Consider the following 20,460-nt stretch of genomic DNA (forward strand, 5'->3'; position numbering starts at 1 on the left):
TGATGAGAAAATTACTTTTCATTTTTAAGACATTTGCCTGCCCCTATATAGGTTCCAGACACAAGTTGTGATTCTGCATCATCAGTTTATTTTTCAGGAAAGTCAACAGCCCTTTCCCTGAGCTAAGAGCAACTTTGGCTGAACATAGAGATCCAAAAATTCACTCTGGCCTGGACTGGACCAGGTGTGAGCCAACAGGGTCAGATAAGAGAGGAAAACTGGGTCCCCAGAGCCCCACTACCTAGAATTTTGGTTTCCCAACCAGTCAAACCCTCTTCCTCCCCTGCCCCCCTCCCCCGCTTCGAGGCAACAGCACTGGTGATTGATGCATCCACAGGCAGCCCACAGAGCCAGATTCTTCTCTATATCCCCATGGGGCTGCCAATTTGTCTGCTAATCTTTGTTTTTTCTGAGAATCATTTTCCTCTTCCTGGAATCAGATCCAATGTTTAGGGTAATGGAGCAGCAGACTTGAACCCTCAGAGAAGATTTGGTCTCTGTGCCTCTTTTCATCCCCACTGCCCTGACCCTAGACTGAGTCATCTGAAGAGTCAGTCACCTGTACTGTTGCAGTGCTTGCTGCCATGCTCAGTCACTCGGTCATGTCCGACTCTTTGTGACCCCATGGACTGTAGTCTGCCAGGCTCCTCTGTCCAAGTTAGTTTTCTAAAATGTGTTTCTAATCATGTCACTCCTACAGTTTTTAAAAGATCTTTGAGTAACCCAATTACATGGACTATTATTGAATAAATAAATTTGCTCTGTTAGTATCAAATTCCCCATTACCCTTATTTCCTGTCTTTATAGCCTTCACCACGATTTCAACCTATCTTACTTATGTGTTTTCTTACTTATTGTCTGTCTCCCTCTTCTGTTGGAATGAAGTTTTCGTGTGATCAATGTTCTTATCTGTCTGTCCACAAAACAGTGGCTGACACATGTTACATAATAAATATTGACTGAATGAAGGACTCAATAAATCAAATTCTGTTAGCCATAGTTAATTCTTTTTTTCGTAAATGAACTTTATTTACTTTAACGATTACAAATGTAATACATGCTTACTGTAGAGAATCTGGAAAGTACAGAGAAGTAAAAAGAAGAACATTAAAACACCCATAATCCCACCACATTAAGGCAAACACTGCTCACATTATGTTCTATCTATGCCTGTTTAAAGACCAAGATCTTTATCAAGAGTGCTGGCCACGAAGCACAATAGCCAAGGGGAGTGAGGGCAATTAACAACTGAGGAGGTCACCCAAAGGTCAGAGCTAGAAATTTCACACTGAGGGACAAGACAATGGCCACTGACAATAGATCAAGACTTCAGAAGTTGACAACAGAAGAACAAGTTGGGTTGTGGTAAGAATGTAGTGAGATGATGCTTGTCAAGGGTTTAGCCCACTACCTGTCACATAGTACATAAACAATAAACATTAGCTATTACTAAGATTATTACTATGGGTCAAAATGAATGGTTCAGGATGGAGACTATAAACAGGGTAAGGGCCTTGGAGACCAAATTTAAGTGCTATGAGTTGGGGCTATAGGGACAAGTATACTGGGTGAAAAGGATGGTATTGGAGTGGGCATCACTCTCCTTATGGGCTCCCCTGCCAGGTGAAATGGGACCAGGGCTTCCTCAAGTTTGCCTGATGACATGTGGCAAGACACTCTAAGGTGTTTTTGAGGTAGGACATAGTTTCTCCTGCCTAGACTTCTCCCTGGACCAGGAACTAGCACTGTCCTTGTTGGTAATGGGAGTTCAGAACCTCATACACTGAACATTCTTGAAGTCCACGTTCAGATTGTTGGGGCAGGTCAAAGGCATGTAGGGTGAAAGAGAAGGTCAAGTCAACCAAGTGGGGGATAGGGTGGGATGCACCTGGAGAGGGTGCTGAAGAGGGAAAGGCCACAAGTTTTAATGATGTAATTGCATGGAATGAGTCTAGGAACCAGTCCTCAAGTTAGCAGCCAAGTTGGATATCACAGGAGAAGAGTCCATGTAGCATTACTTGTTAGTGGGGGCCTTCTGATGGCCTGTGCTCTTTCGAAGATGGTCGTGCAGACCCTCTTGAGGGTCTTCATGCTCTTTCAGGTAGTAACAGCGTTTGGGAACATGCTGGTGCTGGGAGTGAGAAAAAAAAACAAAAACAGCAAATGTAAGAGCCATGCTTACTATGACAAGTGGGGTTCTACATGGATAATCTCAATCACTTAGCATGTCAAGGAACTTGGCCAATGTGCCTTATTTGTATAAAAAGTGTGACCAAGGACTAGACAGGCCAAATTCTCTAGTGACCTGGGTCTACAACACATGTGGCTGTAGGTGGGACCCAGCCTCCAAAACATGACCCCTCTTTTAGAACTGGACCTGGAATCAGTAGTAGCGAGTTGGTACTGAGCCCAACCAGTTCCCTCAGAAGATTTAGACCTTTAACCACCCCCACGCCCTGAGTATCTTGGGTAGGGCAAGGCTCCACAAAGTTAATGGAGTTTGGGTTAATATGCCCAAAATAAGGACCTAACCAGGCCTGCTGACGAAATTCCAGGTTGGGGCTTATGGTTTAGGAGCTCAATGCCTCCCCCAGCCTCTTCCTTAGTCTATACAAAGGAACAGGATGCCTTCAATTTTCTATTCAGAAACCTTGAGTATATTTCCCCATCATTACCTCCTCGGTCTGCTGCTGGGGGTTCAGTTCATTCTCCATTGCCTCCTCGCTATTCCGCTTACAGGGTGATGTCAGAACCTGGCTGGAGCTGCCTCGGGAATTCTTCTCTCCGGCCAGCTGGCACTCGGTATAGAGAGACCTATCTATCAGCTCCTTTAGGCTGCCAGCCACCTTCAGGAAGATCCGGCCCATTTTGGTGGCAACAGCTTCAGAGAGTCCTTCCAGGAACCTGGTCCGCAGAATGGCATCGGACCAAGACAAATGTCGGGCCAGCAGAAGGAAGTCAGTGGCATACTGCCTGACCGACTTCTGGCCCTGCTTGGGATGGCAGAGAACCGCACTGAGGATGTCAGTTTCAGACAGGGAGTCATATAAGCCCTGGGATCTTCTCAGGAAAGATTTATCTTCACCAGTGAGGGGGTTTCCTACCTCCATCTGCAAGATGGACCACCTCTCTGCTGCCCCCAGATGAAGAGACACCAGAAAGGCCATTTTCTCTGAATCATTCAAAAATCCCTTCATTTGCTTCTCCTCATCAATCTCCACCTCCTCTTCCACAGGGCATGAACCCCGGGCTGCTTCCTGTTCTTCTAAGAGGTAACAGAGTGCTGGGGTCAGCATGCCAAAAGATGGAACTTCCTCTGGTGGTGGCTTTACTGTTTTGGGGGGGGTGGTCGTCGCATGTGGTGTGGACTTTGATCCAGAGGCTGTGACATTGATGCAAGGGGCAGATGTTTCCCCAGAGTCTGTGGCTTTGATTCCCAGGGTGGACATCATTCCAGGGGCTGGGGCTGCCATTTGGGATGCAGACATGGCTCCTGGGACTGTGGCCCTCATTAGTGGCATGGACATTCCCCCAGAGGATATGGGTCTCAGAAGTGGCATGGACATCATTCCAGAAGCCGAGGCTCTCATAAGTGGTATGGATGTGGCTCCAGAAGCTGAGGCTCTCATCGGTGGTATGGACATCTTTCCTGAGGTTGCGTATGTCGTTTGTGGCAAGGACATTGATCCAGAACTCACAACTCTTGTTTGCAGTGTGGACATTGCCCCAGATGACAGGCTTTTCATTAGTGACATGGATGTCTCTCCAGAAGCCATGGCAGACATCAGTGGCATGGGTGCTACTCCAGAGGCCGCAGCTCTCATGAATGGCTTCGATATCCCTCCCGAAGCCATGGCTGTGGTTTGTGCGGTGGTCATCTTTCCAGAGGCTGGAGCTCTCATGAACTCTGTGGATACATCTTCAGAGACTGAGGGTCTCCTCGGGGGTGTGCACATAATTCCAGAGACTGGAGCCCTTAATAATGGCGGGGACATCACTCCCAAGCTGGGGGCTCTCATGGATAGTGTGCACATCTCTGCAGATGCTGCTGTGGGCATCTGTGGTGCAGATGTTGCTCCAGAGGCTGGGGCCCTCAACAATGGCATGGACACCCCTCCAGAGGCCACAGCTGTCATTTGAGGTGTGGACATCACTCCAGAGGCTGTGGATCTCATGAGGGGTGTGGACATCGGCCCAGAGATTGGAGCCCTCATTTGTGGCATGGACATCATGCCAGAGGCTGTGGCTGTTCTTTGCGGAGTAGACATTGCTCCATAAGCTGGGGCTCTCAGAGGGGTCGTGGCTATCTCCCCAGAAGCTGGGGGTCTCGTTAGTGCTGAGGACATCTCTCTGGAGGACGAAGCTCTTGTGAGAAGTGTGGACACCTCTCCAGGGTTTGAGGCTCTCATCAGGGGTGTGGACACTGCCCCAAACCTTGGGGCTCTAATTTTTGGTGTGGACATCACTTCAGAGGCTGGGGCTCGCATCTGCAGTGTGGACATCCCTCCAGACGTCATGAATCTTTTTAACGACATGGACATCCCCCCAAAGTCTTGAGTGCCTATTGGCTGACTGGGCATCTTTCCAGAGACTGTGGATCTCATTAGCACTGTGGGCATGGCTCCAGGGCCCGGGGCTCTCATTAGGGGCATGGACATACTTCCAGAGGCTGCGGCTGTCATTTGTGGTGTGGACATGTCTCCAGAGGCTGGGGCTCTCATTAGTGGTGTGGACATCCCGGCAGAGGCAGCGTCTGTCATCTGTGGCATGGACATGGCTCCAGAAGCTATGTCTCTCATTAGCGTTGTGGAGATCTCTCCAGAAGCTGCGGTTGTCATTTGCTGCATGAACATTGCTTCTGAGGTTTTGGATGTTGTTAGTGGCTTGGACAATGCTCCTGAAGCCGTAGCTCTCATCGGTGGCACGGACATCACTCCCGGGGCTGTGTCTCTCATTAATAGTGAGGACATGGATCCAGAGGCTTTGGCTGTCATCTGTGGGGTGGACATGGCTCCAGAGGCTCTAATTTGTGGTCCGGCTGTCACTCTCGAGGCTGTGGCTCTCCTTTGTGACCTAGATGTTGCTCCAGAGACAGGAGCTCTTATTCGCAGTGTGGACACTGACCCAGAGGCTGGGGTGGTCATTTGTAGCATAGATACTGTTTCGGAGACGGGGGCTGTGCTGCGTGGGATGGACATTGCCCCCAAGGGTGGAGCTCTCATTTGTGGTGTGGACTTTGCCCCACTGGCTGGGACTTTCATAAAGCCTGTGGATGTAGCTCCAGAAGTTCGAGCCATTGTTAAGTGTGTGGACATTCCTCTAGAGGCTGCAGTTGGCACTGGCTCTGCGGACATGGCTCCAGAGGTTGTGGCCATCATCAGTGGGGTGGACAGTGCTGCAGAGTCTGGGACTGTCTTTAGCAGCGTGGACATATTGCCAGAAGCTGGGGTTCTCATTTGCAGTGTCGACCTTGCTCCAGAAGCTGAGGCTCTCTCTGACGATGCAGACATCTCCCTGGAGGCTGTTGCTCTCATTGGTGGAGTAGACACAATCTGAGAATCTAGATTTTGTGTTAACTGTGAGGACATAGCTCCAGAGCTTTGGGCTGGCATCAGCTGGGTGGGCATCCCTCCAGAGTTTAGAGCCATCATTAGCAGTGGGGACACTGCCTCAGCATCTGGGGTTGGCTTTGACAAGGTGGGCATTTCTCCAGTCTCAGGGACTGACAGGAGTGGTGAGGACATGGCTCCGGAGCTTGGAGCTGTCGTTAGTGGTGAAGACTCTACTCCAGAGTCTGGGCCTGACATTAGCTGGGTAGACATTGCCCCAGAATCTTGGGTGCTCGTTGGTTGGGTGGACATTGTTTCAGAAGTTAGGGCTGACATTATCAGTGAGGAGATCGCTTCAGAGTCTGTGCCTGACATGAGCAGTGAAGAGATCTCTCCAGAGACCAGGGCAGTCATTAGCACTTTGGACATTGCTTCAGTGTCTTCATCTGTAATTTGCAATGGTGACATTCCTTCAAAGCCTGGAGCTGGCATTGGCTGTGTGGACATCTCTCCGGGGTTAATATCTGGCATTAGCAGTGGGGAGAGCTCTCCAGAATCTGGGGCTAGCATCAATGGTGTGGCCATTGCTTCAGAGGATGAGGCTGACATTGCCAATGGTGATATGTCTTCAGAATCTGGTGTTGCTGTTAGTGCTGTGGACATTGTTCCAAAGTCAGGAATCGTCATCAGCCCTGGAGACATTAATCCATACTCTGAAGTGGACAGCAGTGGAGACAATGTTCCAGAATCTGAGGCTGGCATTAGCAATGGGGAGAGCATTCCAGAGTCTGAGGTTGGCATTAACAATGGGGACAGTGCCTCTGAATCCGAAGTTGGCATTAACAATGGCGACAGTGCCCCAGAGTCTGACAGGAGTGGTGAGGACAAAGCTCCAGAGTTTGCTGTTCCCATTAGAGGTGTGGCCACGGTGTCAAAGGCTGGGAATGTCATCATCTGTGTGGACATCCCTCCAGGGTCTGATGCTGAAGTTGAGACCATAGGCTGGAGACTAGGAGGCAGAATTTGGCCCTCTGCTCTGTTCTCTAGCGTTGGTCCAGAGAAGGTCGTCCCTCTATTTTGAGTGTCACCATTTTCCTCCCTCAGCTCATTGCTGAACTGCAGTGAATTTAAGGGTATTGATGTATCTGCCATGGCCAAAGGACAGTGTGTAGAGAACCTCTAAAGCAATTATATCAGGGGTCCTGCTGAAGCCCAAGTGCCAAGAAAATCTGTAAACAGGAAACAAGTTTAGCAGTCAAAAGGCAATATCAAGAAGATGGGGAAATAGACAACTGATTCATGATGGAGACCTCTTATGTGTTTGCTGGCTCTGTGGCATCAGAGATGGGCCTCTCAGGTTAAAGAAGCTGTATGGCATTAAGCAAATTTGAAGCTGGAGCAAATATCCTTTCCACCCCTATCCTTTTCAAACCAACCGGCTCAGTCACACAGCACACACTCTCAGTTTATAAAAGCTATCAACACTGGCAACTTCAGCAGCCCAGAGCCTGGGAGGTCCTGGTTGAAATGAAACAGCAGCACCACCTTCTGGAAAATTGTGAGAAGTGCAGTTTTGAGCTATGCTCCGAGCTATGCTCTCTCCAACCATAGCAATAGCAAGCCAGCCAAGGGCCTGGATGAGAACACCCTTCGCCCCAGGATAACTATTAGTTCCTAGTGCTCATTGAGTCCTGCTAGTGCTTTAATCCCCATTTTACTACTCTAATGGCCCTAAATGTCTTCCTCAGGAAAAGGAAGGCATTTAACTGATCAATGAGCAGCATTCCACAAACTGAAAATCCTGTTTATTAACATTTTGATTTTTAATAAAAAAAAATCACCACTATTACTACCACTTACTGCTCACCTAGTGTGTTCAAGGCAGTACACTTTAGTGTCTACAGTGTACCAGGATGTATAAGTATTACGCATTGGAATCTTACAATAGTAGTATTATTCCCATTTTACCAGCGTGCTCAGATTAGTTGGGGTTGGGGTCAGAATAAGAGCACTGAAACACTAGAAACTGTTTGTCTTTGACTATCACTTACCCCTTGGGGTTGCCTAGCCTTTGGCATCCCTAAGGCTACATTCAGTTATCTCTCTGATGTCCTAGATCATGGTTCACTTGAAGCTCAGTCTATAGGAAGTACAAACTTCAAGCTTCTCTGACAACTGGGTAAGAGTGGGTGGGTAAGCCCAGAGCCTCACCCCTCTGGCCCACTCCCAGAAGCAGCCTCCAATGGGGCTTCTTGGCACAGAACTTGGAAACTGACACACACATTACACAATGTTGACATGTCCCCTCAGCCTGCTCATGCCCTCAATGGAACACTTGCTCATTTGGGACAATGTCGCAAAACTCATCAATCTGGTGCAGCATGCCTCCATAATAATACTAAGAATGCTAGCAACAGAAGTGCCAAATGCTCAACATTTCTTGAGCATATGATGACTGGCACTGGGCACTTTACATGCACTGTCTTATTTGGTCCCCACAGCAACACTGAGAGATTTTGGTCATCCTCAGTGATGGTCATCCTCAAAATCCTCATCTTACAAAGGAGAAAACTAGGGTCCAGAGAGGCTTCATAATTTTCCTGCAGTCACTTGGATTCCCAGGCACACCCAACTCCAGAGACCCCTACTCTTCTCTGCTGTGCTATAATGATCCACCTTATCTGAAATACTGGCCTCATGCTAGGACCGTGGTTACTCTAATAATTGGTGCAATGGGAAAGATAGGTCAAAAGGGCAGCCATAGATGACCACCCCCACCTACCACATCTTCAGAAAAATCCCTCAACATGCCACAGTTTCCCACCAGGCAAAACCCAGACAGATCTTACCTTGCCAGTCAGGGAGAAGAGAGGGAGTATGTCCTTTGCGCCCCTAGTTGTTTTGGTCTGGCCAATTTACTTATGCCCCATGCCCAGTCAGTTCATTAAAGTAAGACCCAGTACCAGCAGCTGTTCTCTGCAATCTCCCTTAGCTATCCCCTGCCACGCCCCCCTCCTGCCCGCCAGCCAGCCAGCCTGCCCGCCCGCCCCCCCCGCCCCACTGCTCCTGACTTGCTAGTGCTTGCTCTGTCTCTCTGGTCCCAGATTCCTGCCTCTATATAGGCTCTGACATTTGCCTCTGGCCGCCTTTCACTTGACAGCCCTCCAGAAGTTCCGCTTTAGCACTTGGCCTATGCAACTCCACCCTTCTTCCCCTTGCCCCCAATAGCTGCACCAGCCCACTCTGCCCACCTCTGGCCACCCCAAAGGAAAGAGGAGAGTCACACAAGTAAAGAGATGAGACCGAAAGGGTCTTGGCTCAGGAAATGAGACGTTCTCTCTGTGGCTGAGCAGACACCAGGGTCGTGGGAGCCAGGCGCTACCACCGGTGGGCCATGGAAGAGCAGGCAGGGGATAGAGGAAACAGGGCTGGAGGCTGAGTGGAGCAGTGGAGAAGAGTGGGTTCAGGCGCGGGTAAACCAGGGTTTGGAAGGATGGGCCATGGGGCTTAAGGGAGCCCAGCAATGGTGACAATTAAAAAGCCAACTGGCCCTAGTGTCAGAGACTCGGAGGGAAATCTGGCAACCAGCTACCCCGCTATAGGGTTAGAATTCAACAATGAGGCTCCAGGGCATCCAGACAGCTGGCAAGAAAAGCATGCTAATATTAAGCATACCAGGTGAGAGCTTGCTCATAGAAGCAGGACTTCAGCCTGCTTTCTAGAACTGGGGCACAAGATCAGGGTAGAATTAACAGGAAGGTTTACCAGAGCCTTCTGAATCAGGAGCCCTCCAACCCTTATACTAAGGGCAGAAATGGTCCCTGAGCCCCAAATAGGGCAAAGCCTTTAGGCGAAGTTGAAGTACCCCAGGGACTCAGAATCTAGGGGCTGAGGGGAGGCATTCACCTTGTTATAAACCTCCTCATGCTCCAACAACCAAAGATCATTATCACCCAACAATACCTGGGCACTCAGGCTAAGCACTACACTTGTTTTATATCCTTCACACCTCATGGCCACACCTGCAAGGTAGGCACTGACGCCATTCCCATTTATTTTATGCTTTAGAATTTTTTTCCTTCATTTTCTTTTTTTCAATTTTATTTTTTATTGAAGTACAATTGATTTATAATGTTATGTTAATTTCAGGTGTACAGCAGTGATTCAGTTTTATTTTATATGTGTGTGTGTGTGTGTGTGTATAGTATATTCTTTTACAAATGGTGAGAGGTGCTTGGAGAAATTGTAACCAATATCATAGAACTAGCACATGGCAAAGCCATGATATGAGCCCAAGTTAGTCTGATTCCAGAATCAGACTAATTTCCTCTCTTTGTAAACAGACAAGTGATTAGAAACACTTCCCAAGGGCCACCATGCTCTTCCTACCCTCACTAATGGCTGAATCATCATCGTGATAATAATAATAGTAATAATAATAATACCAACTGACTTGGAACTTTTGCTACATGCCAAGTACTACACTGAGGGTTTTACGTGCATTCTCTCATTTGATCCTAACATCTATCCTGTAAACTAGGTGTTTTTAATTCTCAGTTTACAGATAAGGAAACTGAGTCTCGGCGAAGTGAATTGACATGACCAAAACCATACAGCTCCATTTGACTCCAGAACTCACTGTAGTATACTACTCAAAGAGAAAACTTCTAGTCACTCTCCCCCTACCCTAAACCAAAAAAGTACTCACAGGGAACCCAACAACAACAATTATTATTATTATTGCTATGCTAATGCTAAGTTGCTTCAGTCGTGTCCGACTCTGTGCGACCCCATAGACGGCAGCCCACCAGGCTCCGCCGTCCCTAGGATTCTCCAGGCAAGAACACTGGAGTGGGTTGCCATTTCTTTCTCCAGTGCATGAAAGGGAAAAGTGAAAGTGAAGTCGCTCAGTCGTGTCCGACTCTTAGCGACCCCATGGACTGCAGCCTACCAGGCTCCTCCGTCCATGGGATTTTCCAGGCAAGAGTACTGGAGTGGGATGCCATTGCCTTCTCCGATTATTATTATTATACTTAATAATAACAGCTAACGTTTACTGTGCCAGGCACTGTGCTAAGCACTATACGTGCAAAATCTCATTTGCTGCTCACAGCAGCCCTATGAGGTAGGTATTATCACTCTCATTTTCAGATGAGGCACAGAGAGGTTAGTTAGCTTTCCAAAGTTCACACAGCTAGAAAGCACTGTTGTTTATGATCATAAAAACTTGGAAATTACCTAAATGCCAGTGTTAGAACCCAATCCACTGAACAATTAAACAAATTATTGTACATCTGCAGTGTCCAGTGAAAATGATTTTCTGATTTTTATAAAATAAATATGTATATTTTTGCATAGAAAAAAAATACAGTTTGGAAAGATGTATACCAAAATGTTTACATTGACCATACCTGAGTGACGGGATTAAAGAGAATTTTACTTTTGTTTTTCTTAGCTGTATTTACTCATCTGTCCATATAAATATTATTGTATTAGAAGAAAAAAATATTTTTCTTTCTTTTAAAAGGTATGTTCCTCTGCAGTTCTATCTCTAGCCCTCTCCTCTCCTCTCTCTAAGGGCCCCCAAAATCTCCTCACCCAAGTAACCTTTCTCCTCCAATAGGCTTGATTCTTGTATCACTGAGATCCTTGCTCAGTAGTGACCTCTGAAAACGGTCTCTAATGGCTTACTTTAATTTTTTTATTATTTTTTTTAAAAATTCAATTTCTTATTTTTCTACTTTTATTTATGCCTAAGAATTACACAAGTAATCTAGGAATATATTCTCAGGATAAAAACTTGAAATCCTACCTACAGATAAAGCCAGTCCTGCACCTACCCCACCCCACCCCATCCCCTCAAGTTCCATTCCTCTGTCTGTTCACAGTTGGGTGTGTCTCCTTCCAAACTTTTTCTAGCTGCAATGGCATTTGGAGTTCATATCATGCAATTGCTTGCAAAACCCAGGGTGCACAGAGAGTTCCTGTTAGAAAACCACTCTGACTCTGGACACTCCAGGAGTTCAAGTTCTGGTTCATTGTGACCATTAATCATCAGCCATCTTCTAAGGCGGCTACCTAGCAACACTGCTTGCAGGCTCAGGCCATTTGGGTCCCAGATTTTTGTTTTGTTCGTGCCGGTGTCTCTATAGACACAGAAAGGGGAGGCCTACTAAGGAAGGAAAAGCCCAGAAACTGCTGCTTAGCATCTCAGTTCTCTCACGTCTGGCCCAGTCTACACTGATCAATACAGCTAGTAGGAAGTGTCACACGCCTGCCGCCTCACAAAAGGTAATTGAGTTTGGGTTAGCTGCTCAGGGAAATAAGAATAAAGAAGAGACAGTTCAATATGTCAACAAATAGCTCTCTAGCTCTTGAAAATAAACTTTTCCTGAGATTCTGCATGATAGCCTCTCCCCTGGCACTAGTAAACAAGCATCAAGATAACAGAAAAGAGACAATCTCGGGGTAGAGAAAGACCTGATCTTGAGGGTCTGCCACCTCCCTCACCCCGTTGCTCACCCCACTTCTCCAATAGCCCTGATGCTTAAAATGCCCACCTGGCTCTTTATAAATCGAAGGGGGAAAGAGCTTGCATTCACGGAATCCTTACTCTGCCAGGCACTGGGTTAAGCTCTTTACATTTATCACACAACGAACCAATGAAGTGGGGATTTTTTACCCTCATTTTATAAATCAGCTTTAAAAAAAAAAAAAAAAAAAAAAAAAAAACAAGTGGAGAGAAAGTAAAATCAAGTAACTCACCTGGGCTTCCACAGCCGAGAGGGGGTGAAGCTGGGCTTGTCACTCGCAACTGTCTGACTCAGCTGGTGCTCTTAACTCAAAGGAGAGTCACACACTGTCTTCGAGTCTCTGAAGGGCTGTCATATGGAAGAGAGGGTAGGTGTGTTCTGGGTAGCTCCAAAGAGAAGGATTTGACTGTTAGTTGGGAATTACACTTTCATTGGATGTGCTGCAAATTCCCCAAACAACATGTATGTGCATGTCCAACTCTATAGGGAAAAGAACATTATAAGAAGAGCAAACGGAACTGCCTTGCATTAGCTGCTGTCCTGTGCAATTGGAGAGAACAGGAGGGATATCAAAGGACTGCACATGGGCAGCATCCCAATTTTCTTAAAGAAGGAAACTACAGACCAGTATACTGTAAACTCCAGAGCTGAAAGCTTGATGTCAATCATTGGAGAGATTCTGCCACAGATTATGAAGCAGGTAATTTATAAGCACTTAGGATGGAAGTGGTGATAGAAGGTACCTAGAGGTTCTAGCAGAACTGAAACCAATTAAACCAGGTTCCCAAGACTAGCAGCTATCACAAACCAAAAACCTGGGGAGACTGACAGTAGGTTGCCAGGTTTTTATTTTTCCAAATAAAGGAACAAGCAAGACAAAACAACCCCAAATTATCATTTCCTAGAAAGGGTTTTCTTTAAACACAAAAAGAGAAGCAAACAATCTCAGGATAAAGGACAGCCCTTTCAATGAAATAGGTTTCGCTTTACAAAACACTGGCTACATCGTCCTCAGGCTTTCTCACTGCACCCAAGGACTGCAATAATTTTCCTGGAGGATGGGCACTTATCCAAGGACTTTCTTTAGGGAATCCCTCACAGTGAAAATATCAACAAAGATCAGATCAGATACCTGTAAGACAGGAAATCTTTCTGGCCAGAACTGGGAAGAACAGAGTTTGACCTTAGCCTAAGTGAGGATATTAACATACATAAATAAAGTGTCCACATAAAGGAGCATGAGAGAAACAGAACTTGCCAAGTGCAAATTCAAGCCCTGCTGGGCAGGACTTGGCCAGCGCATTTGACTTTTGCCATCCCTTGGACCACCCGACTGTCTTGTAGAAATATTTGCCTGATGCCATTAAGCATTTGGCTCACAAACCAGTTTCTGACTTGAGACACTCCAAGCAGCCTTCAGACTATTACTTGCCTCTCCAGGGAGAGTTCCTAAAGGCAAATGAATTCTCAGTTGGCTCAATACTATAGCCAGACTGGGGTTCTACAACAATCTAGAAGGCAGCTTCTAGCCTTGGTCCCATCCTGTTCGCCCCTTTCATCAACGGTGTGAAGAAGAGCACAGATGGATCTTTTACACGACTATTCTAGTGCTGAGGAGAATATCTATGTTTGGCCTAGGAAGTAGGTTTACATTTTTAAATCCCTTGGTTTACAATCTATGTCTGTGCCTTTGGGCATTTTCTCTCCTGTTCTTCGCTGCCAATATAGGAAGTCTCTGCAGTGTGTGCTCTTTGTGGAAAATGCTTAGTGACGGCATGGCTGCTATGAGCTCTGCCAGCTGAAGAACAGGTAGTTTTTTCTCTACAAAGTGCTGAGCCTTCATCTCAGGCCTGCCATCTTTCCTTAGGTAACTGGTGTCAGTGGATCCTTCTGGCATTAGAAAAGAGGACAGACTGATGTTCTCTTATTTGTAGAATCGGCCCTATTTCCAAGAGTGTCAACTGGACTTTGACCTCATCTGTTGACCTTGGCCTTATTTCTGAAGGTGAAGGCAGAGCAGTTTATAGTACCTGCCATACTCCCTCAAACTGCATTTCTCTAAGTGTGGTGGGGAAGCCCTTTGCATCAGTCATTCCTCTGTGAGGACTGTTAAAATGCAGATGCAGAGTTGGGAGGTGGGGCTCCACATTCAGAGAGTCAGACTCAGTAGGTCCGGAGTGAGGCCGAGGAATCTGCATTTTGACCCAAGTGATTTTGAAACCCTCTAGAGTTTAAGAACAGCTGGCGTAGGGGTCTGGACACCCTGATATTATTTTAAATTAATTAATTTATTTTAATTGGAGGATAATTGCTTCACAATATTGTGATGGTTTTTGCCATACATCAATATGAATCAGCCACAAGTATACATGTGTCCCCTCCATCTTGAATTTAATATCAAATAAACCAGGATTCCAACTCCCAGCTCTGGCCTCAGTTATCTTGTCTGTAAAACAGGGATAATAACGGTACCTACCTCACAGGATCTTTCAATGTTTTAAACACAAAACGTTTGTCAAGTGTCTGGCACCTAGTTGAAGCCCAGTCGTCTTTCTTGGGCCTGCTTATTTGTGAGCCCTGCTGCCTGCCTTCTGCCCCTGTTGCCAACTGCTCACTCTTTCTAGGTCTGGGATTCAAGCTCCCCAAGCGAGAGACTCTCATTGGTCCAAATTTAGTCACTACTGTGCTTGTTGGGCAAAGTTCTCGTCCCACGTTCCCTCCTAGGCAACTTGCCAGCCTATAGAGTGACTGCTCGTGGATCAGATGCCCTCTCCTGGCTCAGTCGGCTATTGGCAGGGGGAAGCAGGGTCACGTGGGTACCAAACATAGCCACCTATTCATAAGAAACTGCTCCTTCCCTCGGCTAGGGTCTGCGGATGGAAACTCTTTAGGAGGGGCCTGTGGGTGTGGCAGGAATTCTGAGGCTTAGCCCATCCAGTACACCTAGGCTTCTCATTTATCCAGCCTGCCAAAGGAATGAAGCATTCAAGTTCACTGAAGTCTCTATTTAATTCCGACTTTTCATCTCCATCAGGCCAGGAATACCAGTTATCAAAAAGCTAGACACAGTGAGAAAAAAAAAAAAAAAACAAACCTTAACCCTAAGAATGAGACTGTCTGTGTCTAGAACATGTTCTTCAGTTTTCAAAGCTCTTTCACGTCTATTTCCTCATCACAGAGCCTGAAACTAGCAGCCACAGGCTGGGTTCAGACTGTAGACGGATTTTATTTGACTCCAGTTAAATGTTTTTGCCATTTTTAAAAGTATTGCTAATATTTGAAAGTCTGGAGATTTCACCTATATAATGTGGGAAAAACGGAAAGACTCAGATCCTGGTTCTGAGATGGGGACAGTCAGGTGGAGCTAGGTAAGCTGCTCCTTGTAGATGGACCACTGGCTCACCATTTTGCCTCAGTACCCACCAGCCACTGGCTTTTTCACAGTGACTTACTTGGCCCCTGTGGGCCTTTGAAGCCTCATTTTAACCCCATAGAGTTTGTACAGAAGATGGCTAAGAGCACAGATTCTTAGGCTGAACTGTCTGGATTAGAATCCCAGCTTTGCCCCTCACTGGTTTTGGGACTCTGCTCAGGTGATTTAACTTCTCTGAGCCTCAGTTTCTTCATCTGTAAAATGGGCATGATGGTGATAATTGTAATGCCCACCTCATAGGGTTATTGGCCCAACTAAATCAGTTAATGTGTACCAACTACTTAGAACCATACCTCCCACATGGCACACACTAAAGAAATGTTGTTTAGTAGCTAAGTCGTGCTGACTCTTTGCAACCCCATGGACTGTAGCCTGCCAGGCTCCTCTGTCCATGGGATTTCCCAGGCAAGAATACTGCAGTGGGTTGCCACTTCCTTCTCAAGGAGATCTTTCTGACCCAGAGATTGAACCCATGTCTCCTGCATTGGCAGATGGGTTCTTTACTGCTGAGCCACCAGGGAAGCCCAAAGAAACATTAGCTTCTTTCATTGTCCACAATTTCTTACCTGGCTTTTTGACATCCAAAGGATTCTGAAAACTGAAATCTTGTGGCAAGCTCATATGGTAGCCAAACTGGGCCTGAATTGTTATGTGTGTTATTCACTCAGTCAGTCATGTTCGAATTTTTGTGACCCCATAGTCCACCAGGCTCCTCTGTCCATGGAATTCTCCAGGCAATAATACTGGAGTGGGTTGCCATTCCCTTCTCCAGGGGATCTTCCCAATCCAGGTATTGAACCTGGGTGTCCTGCGTTGCAGGCAGATTCTTTACTGTCTGAGCCACCAGGGAAGCCCAAGCTATTCATTTATCCCATTGAGAAATATTAGTGTCATTGATGACAGAATACTTGCCCCAGATTCCACAAGGGGTCTTATATATGTTATATGTACCACATTGCTTCACTAAAATCTAAAAAAAAACTCATGAAATCCAGAACATATGTAGTCTCAATGGTTTCAGATAAAGGATTGTAGACCTGTATTATTATTAATTTGCATACCCACTTGACAGATGGGAAAACTGAACTCCTGGGCTCTAAGCAACTGATCGAAAGTCCTACAGCTTGGAACTGGACATAACATTGACCCCTATGCATGAAGCCCCTAGTGCCTAGTGCTGTGGTATGCACTGGGATCACTGTAGGTGTGTTGATACAGGCTACCAGTCAGGGTCCCCTAAGGAACTGAAGCATGCCATGAAATACTGAGAGCGACAAGCCCTCCCCCTAGTAGCATTCTTGTGACCTTTAGTGTTAATCTTCACTATTGATACCACTGGGGCTTTCCCGGTGGTGATAGTGGTAAAGCACCCACCTGCCATTGCAGGAGACACAAGAGACATGGGTTTGATCCCTGGGTTGGGAAGATCCCATGGATGAGGTCATGGCAACCCACTCCAGTATTCTTGCCTGGAAAATCCCATGGACAGAGGAGTCTGGTGGGCTACAATCCAGAGAGTTGCAGAGTCAGACACCATTGGGTTAGGATTAGAATGGGGATTACTGTCTTCGTTTTACCCTGAGATCCAGCGAAGAGAAGTGACTTGTCCCAGATCACTCAGCAAAAGACAGGCAGATCTAGAGCCAGAACCCAAATGCTCTGCTTTTTTCTTCTTAAACCCCAAGGCTGATCCAAGCGAGATGTGTGCTATACTTTTCACATACTGACCCACACTCTCTGCAGACAATCCTAAAATTTCAACACACCTGATGAAAGGAGAATGTCCCAAGCAAGATCTTGCAAATATCAAAATGAGACTATGTGTCTGAGTGGACCTCAGCCTTCCCAGTACCACAGGCAGCATTGTAAACACACCATCCAGTCAAAAGCCAGGGAGGAGAGATTTCTCAAATACCAAGAAAAATCACAGAGACCCTACTGTTTGTTTGCCCTTCTCTGTTGATTTTTAGGAGCTGACATTTATTTTGCCAAAGGTCAAAAGAAATGAAAAATCTACTGGAAGGGGAATTTCATCAGTTATGGGGCAGCATCTTAAAGAAACCTTTGCACAGTATCAGTTCCCATGTTGGAAATGCAGAAAATAGAGCACTGCTATTTCATACTGTCGGTGCATCAGAGACCTGGGAACGAGAACAGCGTCCCCGGGAACTCCTGCCAGCCCCCAACTCTGCACAGGGGAGCTTTCTGACACCACCAGCCACTTAACCAAGTTGGAAGAGAGAAGGCAGGCCATGCCCCAGGTGACCTCGTGTCTCTCCTAAGCTCATGGCTCGAGTTTCTCCTACCAACAAATCCGCACTTTGATCACACACCCACAGCCACCCAGATCTTTGAATTCAGCAATTCTTTCTCAGGTTTCAGCGAGGCATTGGCAGCCTGAGCTATTTTGGGACATTTTTCTCTGCTGTGGATGCCACTTTTGGAATACGCCAGAAACACGCTCAGCACTAGGAGCTCTCCGTCCTGGACCTGTTTTCGGGTTTGCTTGCTCTCTCTCTTTCTCTGGGCTGATCGTTTGGAGGACAGTCATTCTTGCCAGCCTAATCCCAGGAGCCTGACTACCTTGCTGGGCCATAGGCTCCAAGAGGCAGTGTGGCTGCCAGCACCCTCTCGAGAAGGGGCATGGAGGCGCCAGGCAGCCGGGAAGGACAGATGTCCTGGGGAGGTAGAGGGGGTGGTCTGAGTTTGGATGTGGACTGAAAAAACAAGGGGAGGGGGCGACAAGATTTTCCAAACATCTTATTGTTACAATCATCACTTCCTAAGCTGATGCAACTGACTCAGCAGGCATTCAGGAACCTGCCTTCTCCATTTTCCTGTCTGAAAACCCTCTGCACCTGTAAGTACCGGGGCTCGTTGTCACTCATACTGTCTTTTTTTTAGGGGGGGGAGGGAAGGGCCTGGGGAAGGTCATCAGTATCTGAGTCAGGTGTGGGCAGGCCCATGACTTTGGAAGAATTCCTGACACCCTCCCCCACCCCCTGAAGTGCTTCTGAGTTTGGAAAATGAAAATGCCTTTTCGTTCTTTCCCAAACCCCCAGCATACCAGAAATACCACACAGCCTTCGGGGGTCTTCTGTTGAACAGTGCTGTGCACATCCAATGGCTCGAGTTGGACTTAATGGAAGAAGCGCACTCTGAGCATTTGAATTTCTTAAATGTGACCTCAGCTACTGTTATGGGTACAGTCACTGCTGGCTTCTCCAACTTTTACAAAGCAAATTGCTGAAACGGGGGAAGATGTAAGCAGGAGAGTTGAAATAGAATTTCGCAACTGCTCCATGTTGAAAAGGGCAGTGGGGCTGGGGCTGATAGTCAGCCCAATTAGAAATGCAGCCACAACACTGCATGCTCCCTGCTCTGCAGCGAGATGGCCCTTTTCAATGTTTTCCCAGTTTGATGGAAAGAGAGGCCAAAATAGGCATGGGCTCGCCAGGAAAGGAGGAGCTTTTATTTACTGCTTCCCTGAGACACTGGACATAGTCTCTGACCAGTTTGTCAGTCCCTGAATCAGCTCAAACGAGGGCTCCAAAGAGTCCTGGATGACAGAGCCCAGCCTTGTTACCTGCCCCAACACCAAGACCAAATCATTCTTAGGGGACAGGACATGTTTGGAGGCATGTGTTAGGGATGCTTTTGATAGGAAATTATCTGGATAAACTTACCAGGATCCATACTAAAAACTGTCCCTGTAGGCTTTCATAATGACTTGATGGGTCATGAATAAGAACATAACAAGGTCAGAAGGTCTTGCCCTTTTTTCCCCATATAGCAGCACAGAAGGAACACTGTCTTTGGCAGAGAAAAAGCAAAACTGGCTACTTTCAATTTCTCAGACTGGCAAAATTAGCAGCTTCTTATTTGTATTCTGCTAAGAGTCTGAGGAAGGTGAGAGGAGAAGAGGGCTTATATCAGTGCCAGAGAAATGAAAAGAGGAAAATCACCCTGTGTCGGGTGGAGATTGGATTCGTTCTCAGGTTATAGAAAGAAACTAGTCTTGGGAGGAATTTTGCTTTGCTTTGACTACTACTGTTTGTGTGGTCTTTGGTAACTCATGGAGCTTCGCAGTCCTTCCAAAAGAGCTCTGAGAAAATGATGCTTGCATTAGAAGTTCATTATCTGGAAGACTTTTTAGTCAAAACCTTGAGTGGTGAGTGAGAAGAGGGAGTTCATTCGATGTGATGGATTCTAAAAAAATAAGCCAACTTCTGGCTTGGTGGTAGCCTGAATTTGATGTCTACTTCATGGCATTCCAGGAGTATTAAGAACATTACCTTGCCCTTCCAAACCTCCCCCATCCCCTCCCAAGGACTTGAAAATTCTTAAGTCCATAATTCCTTTGACATGGGGCTTTGACACCAGTTAAAATGCCAACTTCTTGGGAGGGTCAAGCTGTTAAGCCTCACCTGGATGCATCCCATCCTGACAGCAACCCTGATAGCGGGGAGAAGAGAGTGCAGGAACATGAGATTATTGTAGGTGCAGAGATAAACCTCAGAGCAGGAGTCTGGAAGCAGGACCTGGGTCAAGGCCAAAAGGACCAAGAAAGTCTATGGCAAAAAGGGAAAGTTCTTGTGAAAGTGAAGTACAAGACAACTTACTAAGGTGAGACTCAGAATTTGGGTAACAGGACAAAGATCCATTTAATGAACCCAGGGACAGGAAAGAGGAAGGAGCTCATCTGCTAGAATGGGACAGGAGATAGAAGGGTTCCCTGCACAGGCACCCCCAGGTTCAGTGCCTGAGCCACTGAACTAGGGACTCTCAAAAATGTGAAGAGGCCTCAGTACAAAGAATCAAACAGATCAAATACTCTTGGACCCCTCAGCCCCGGCATTTCTCCAGCCCAAGAGGGTGGATCAAAGGAGCAGATCACATAGGGACTTAGCCTTGGAGCCTCTGCCCCACCTGTTCCATCGACTGG

The 20,460-nt window shown here is 46.7% G+C and overlaps 1 protein-coding gene across 2 annotated transcripts in view; it reads right to left on the minus strand.

The window, feature by feature from the left end:
* Positions 1-1,007: 1,007 nt before the first annotated feature.
* The window catches only part of RTL9 (retrotransposon Gag like 9), a 129,456-nt gene continuing 110,003 nt past the window's right edge, over positions 1,008-20,460 (minus strand). Inside the window, exons 2-4 of one of the 2 annotated variants that reach the window (XM_081567289.1) lie at positions 12,315-12,430; positions 2,676-6,778; positions 1,008-2,131 (exon numbers count right to left, since the gene is read on the minus strand). In XM_081567289.1, coding sequence (XP_081423415.1) covers positions 2,015-2,131; positions 2,676-6,701 — 4,143 coding nt within the window. In that variant the 5' untranslated portion in view covers positions 6,702-6,778; positions 12,315-12,430 and the 3' untranslated portion in view covers positions 1,008-2,014. Of the gene's footprint in view, positions 2,132-2,675; positions 6,779-12,314; positions 12,469-20,460 lie in introns of both variants that reach the window. The other variant, XM_081567288.1, reaches the window with a different exon arrangement.

This window comes from Giraffa tippelskirchi, chromosome X (genome assembly GCF_054371585.1).
Source record: "Giraffa tippelskirchi isolate mGirTip1 chromosome X, T2T-mGirTip1v1.2.pri, whole genome shotgun sequence".
In the NCBI taxonomy this organism is placed as follows: domain Eukaryota; kingdom Metazoa; phylum Chordata; class Mammalia; order Artiodactyla; family Giraffidae; genus Giraffa; species Giraffa tippelskirchi.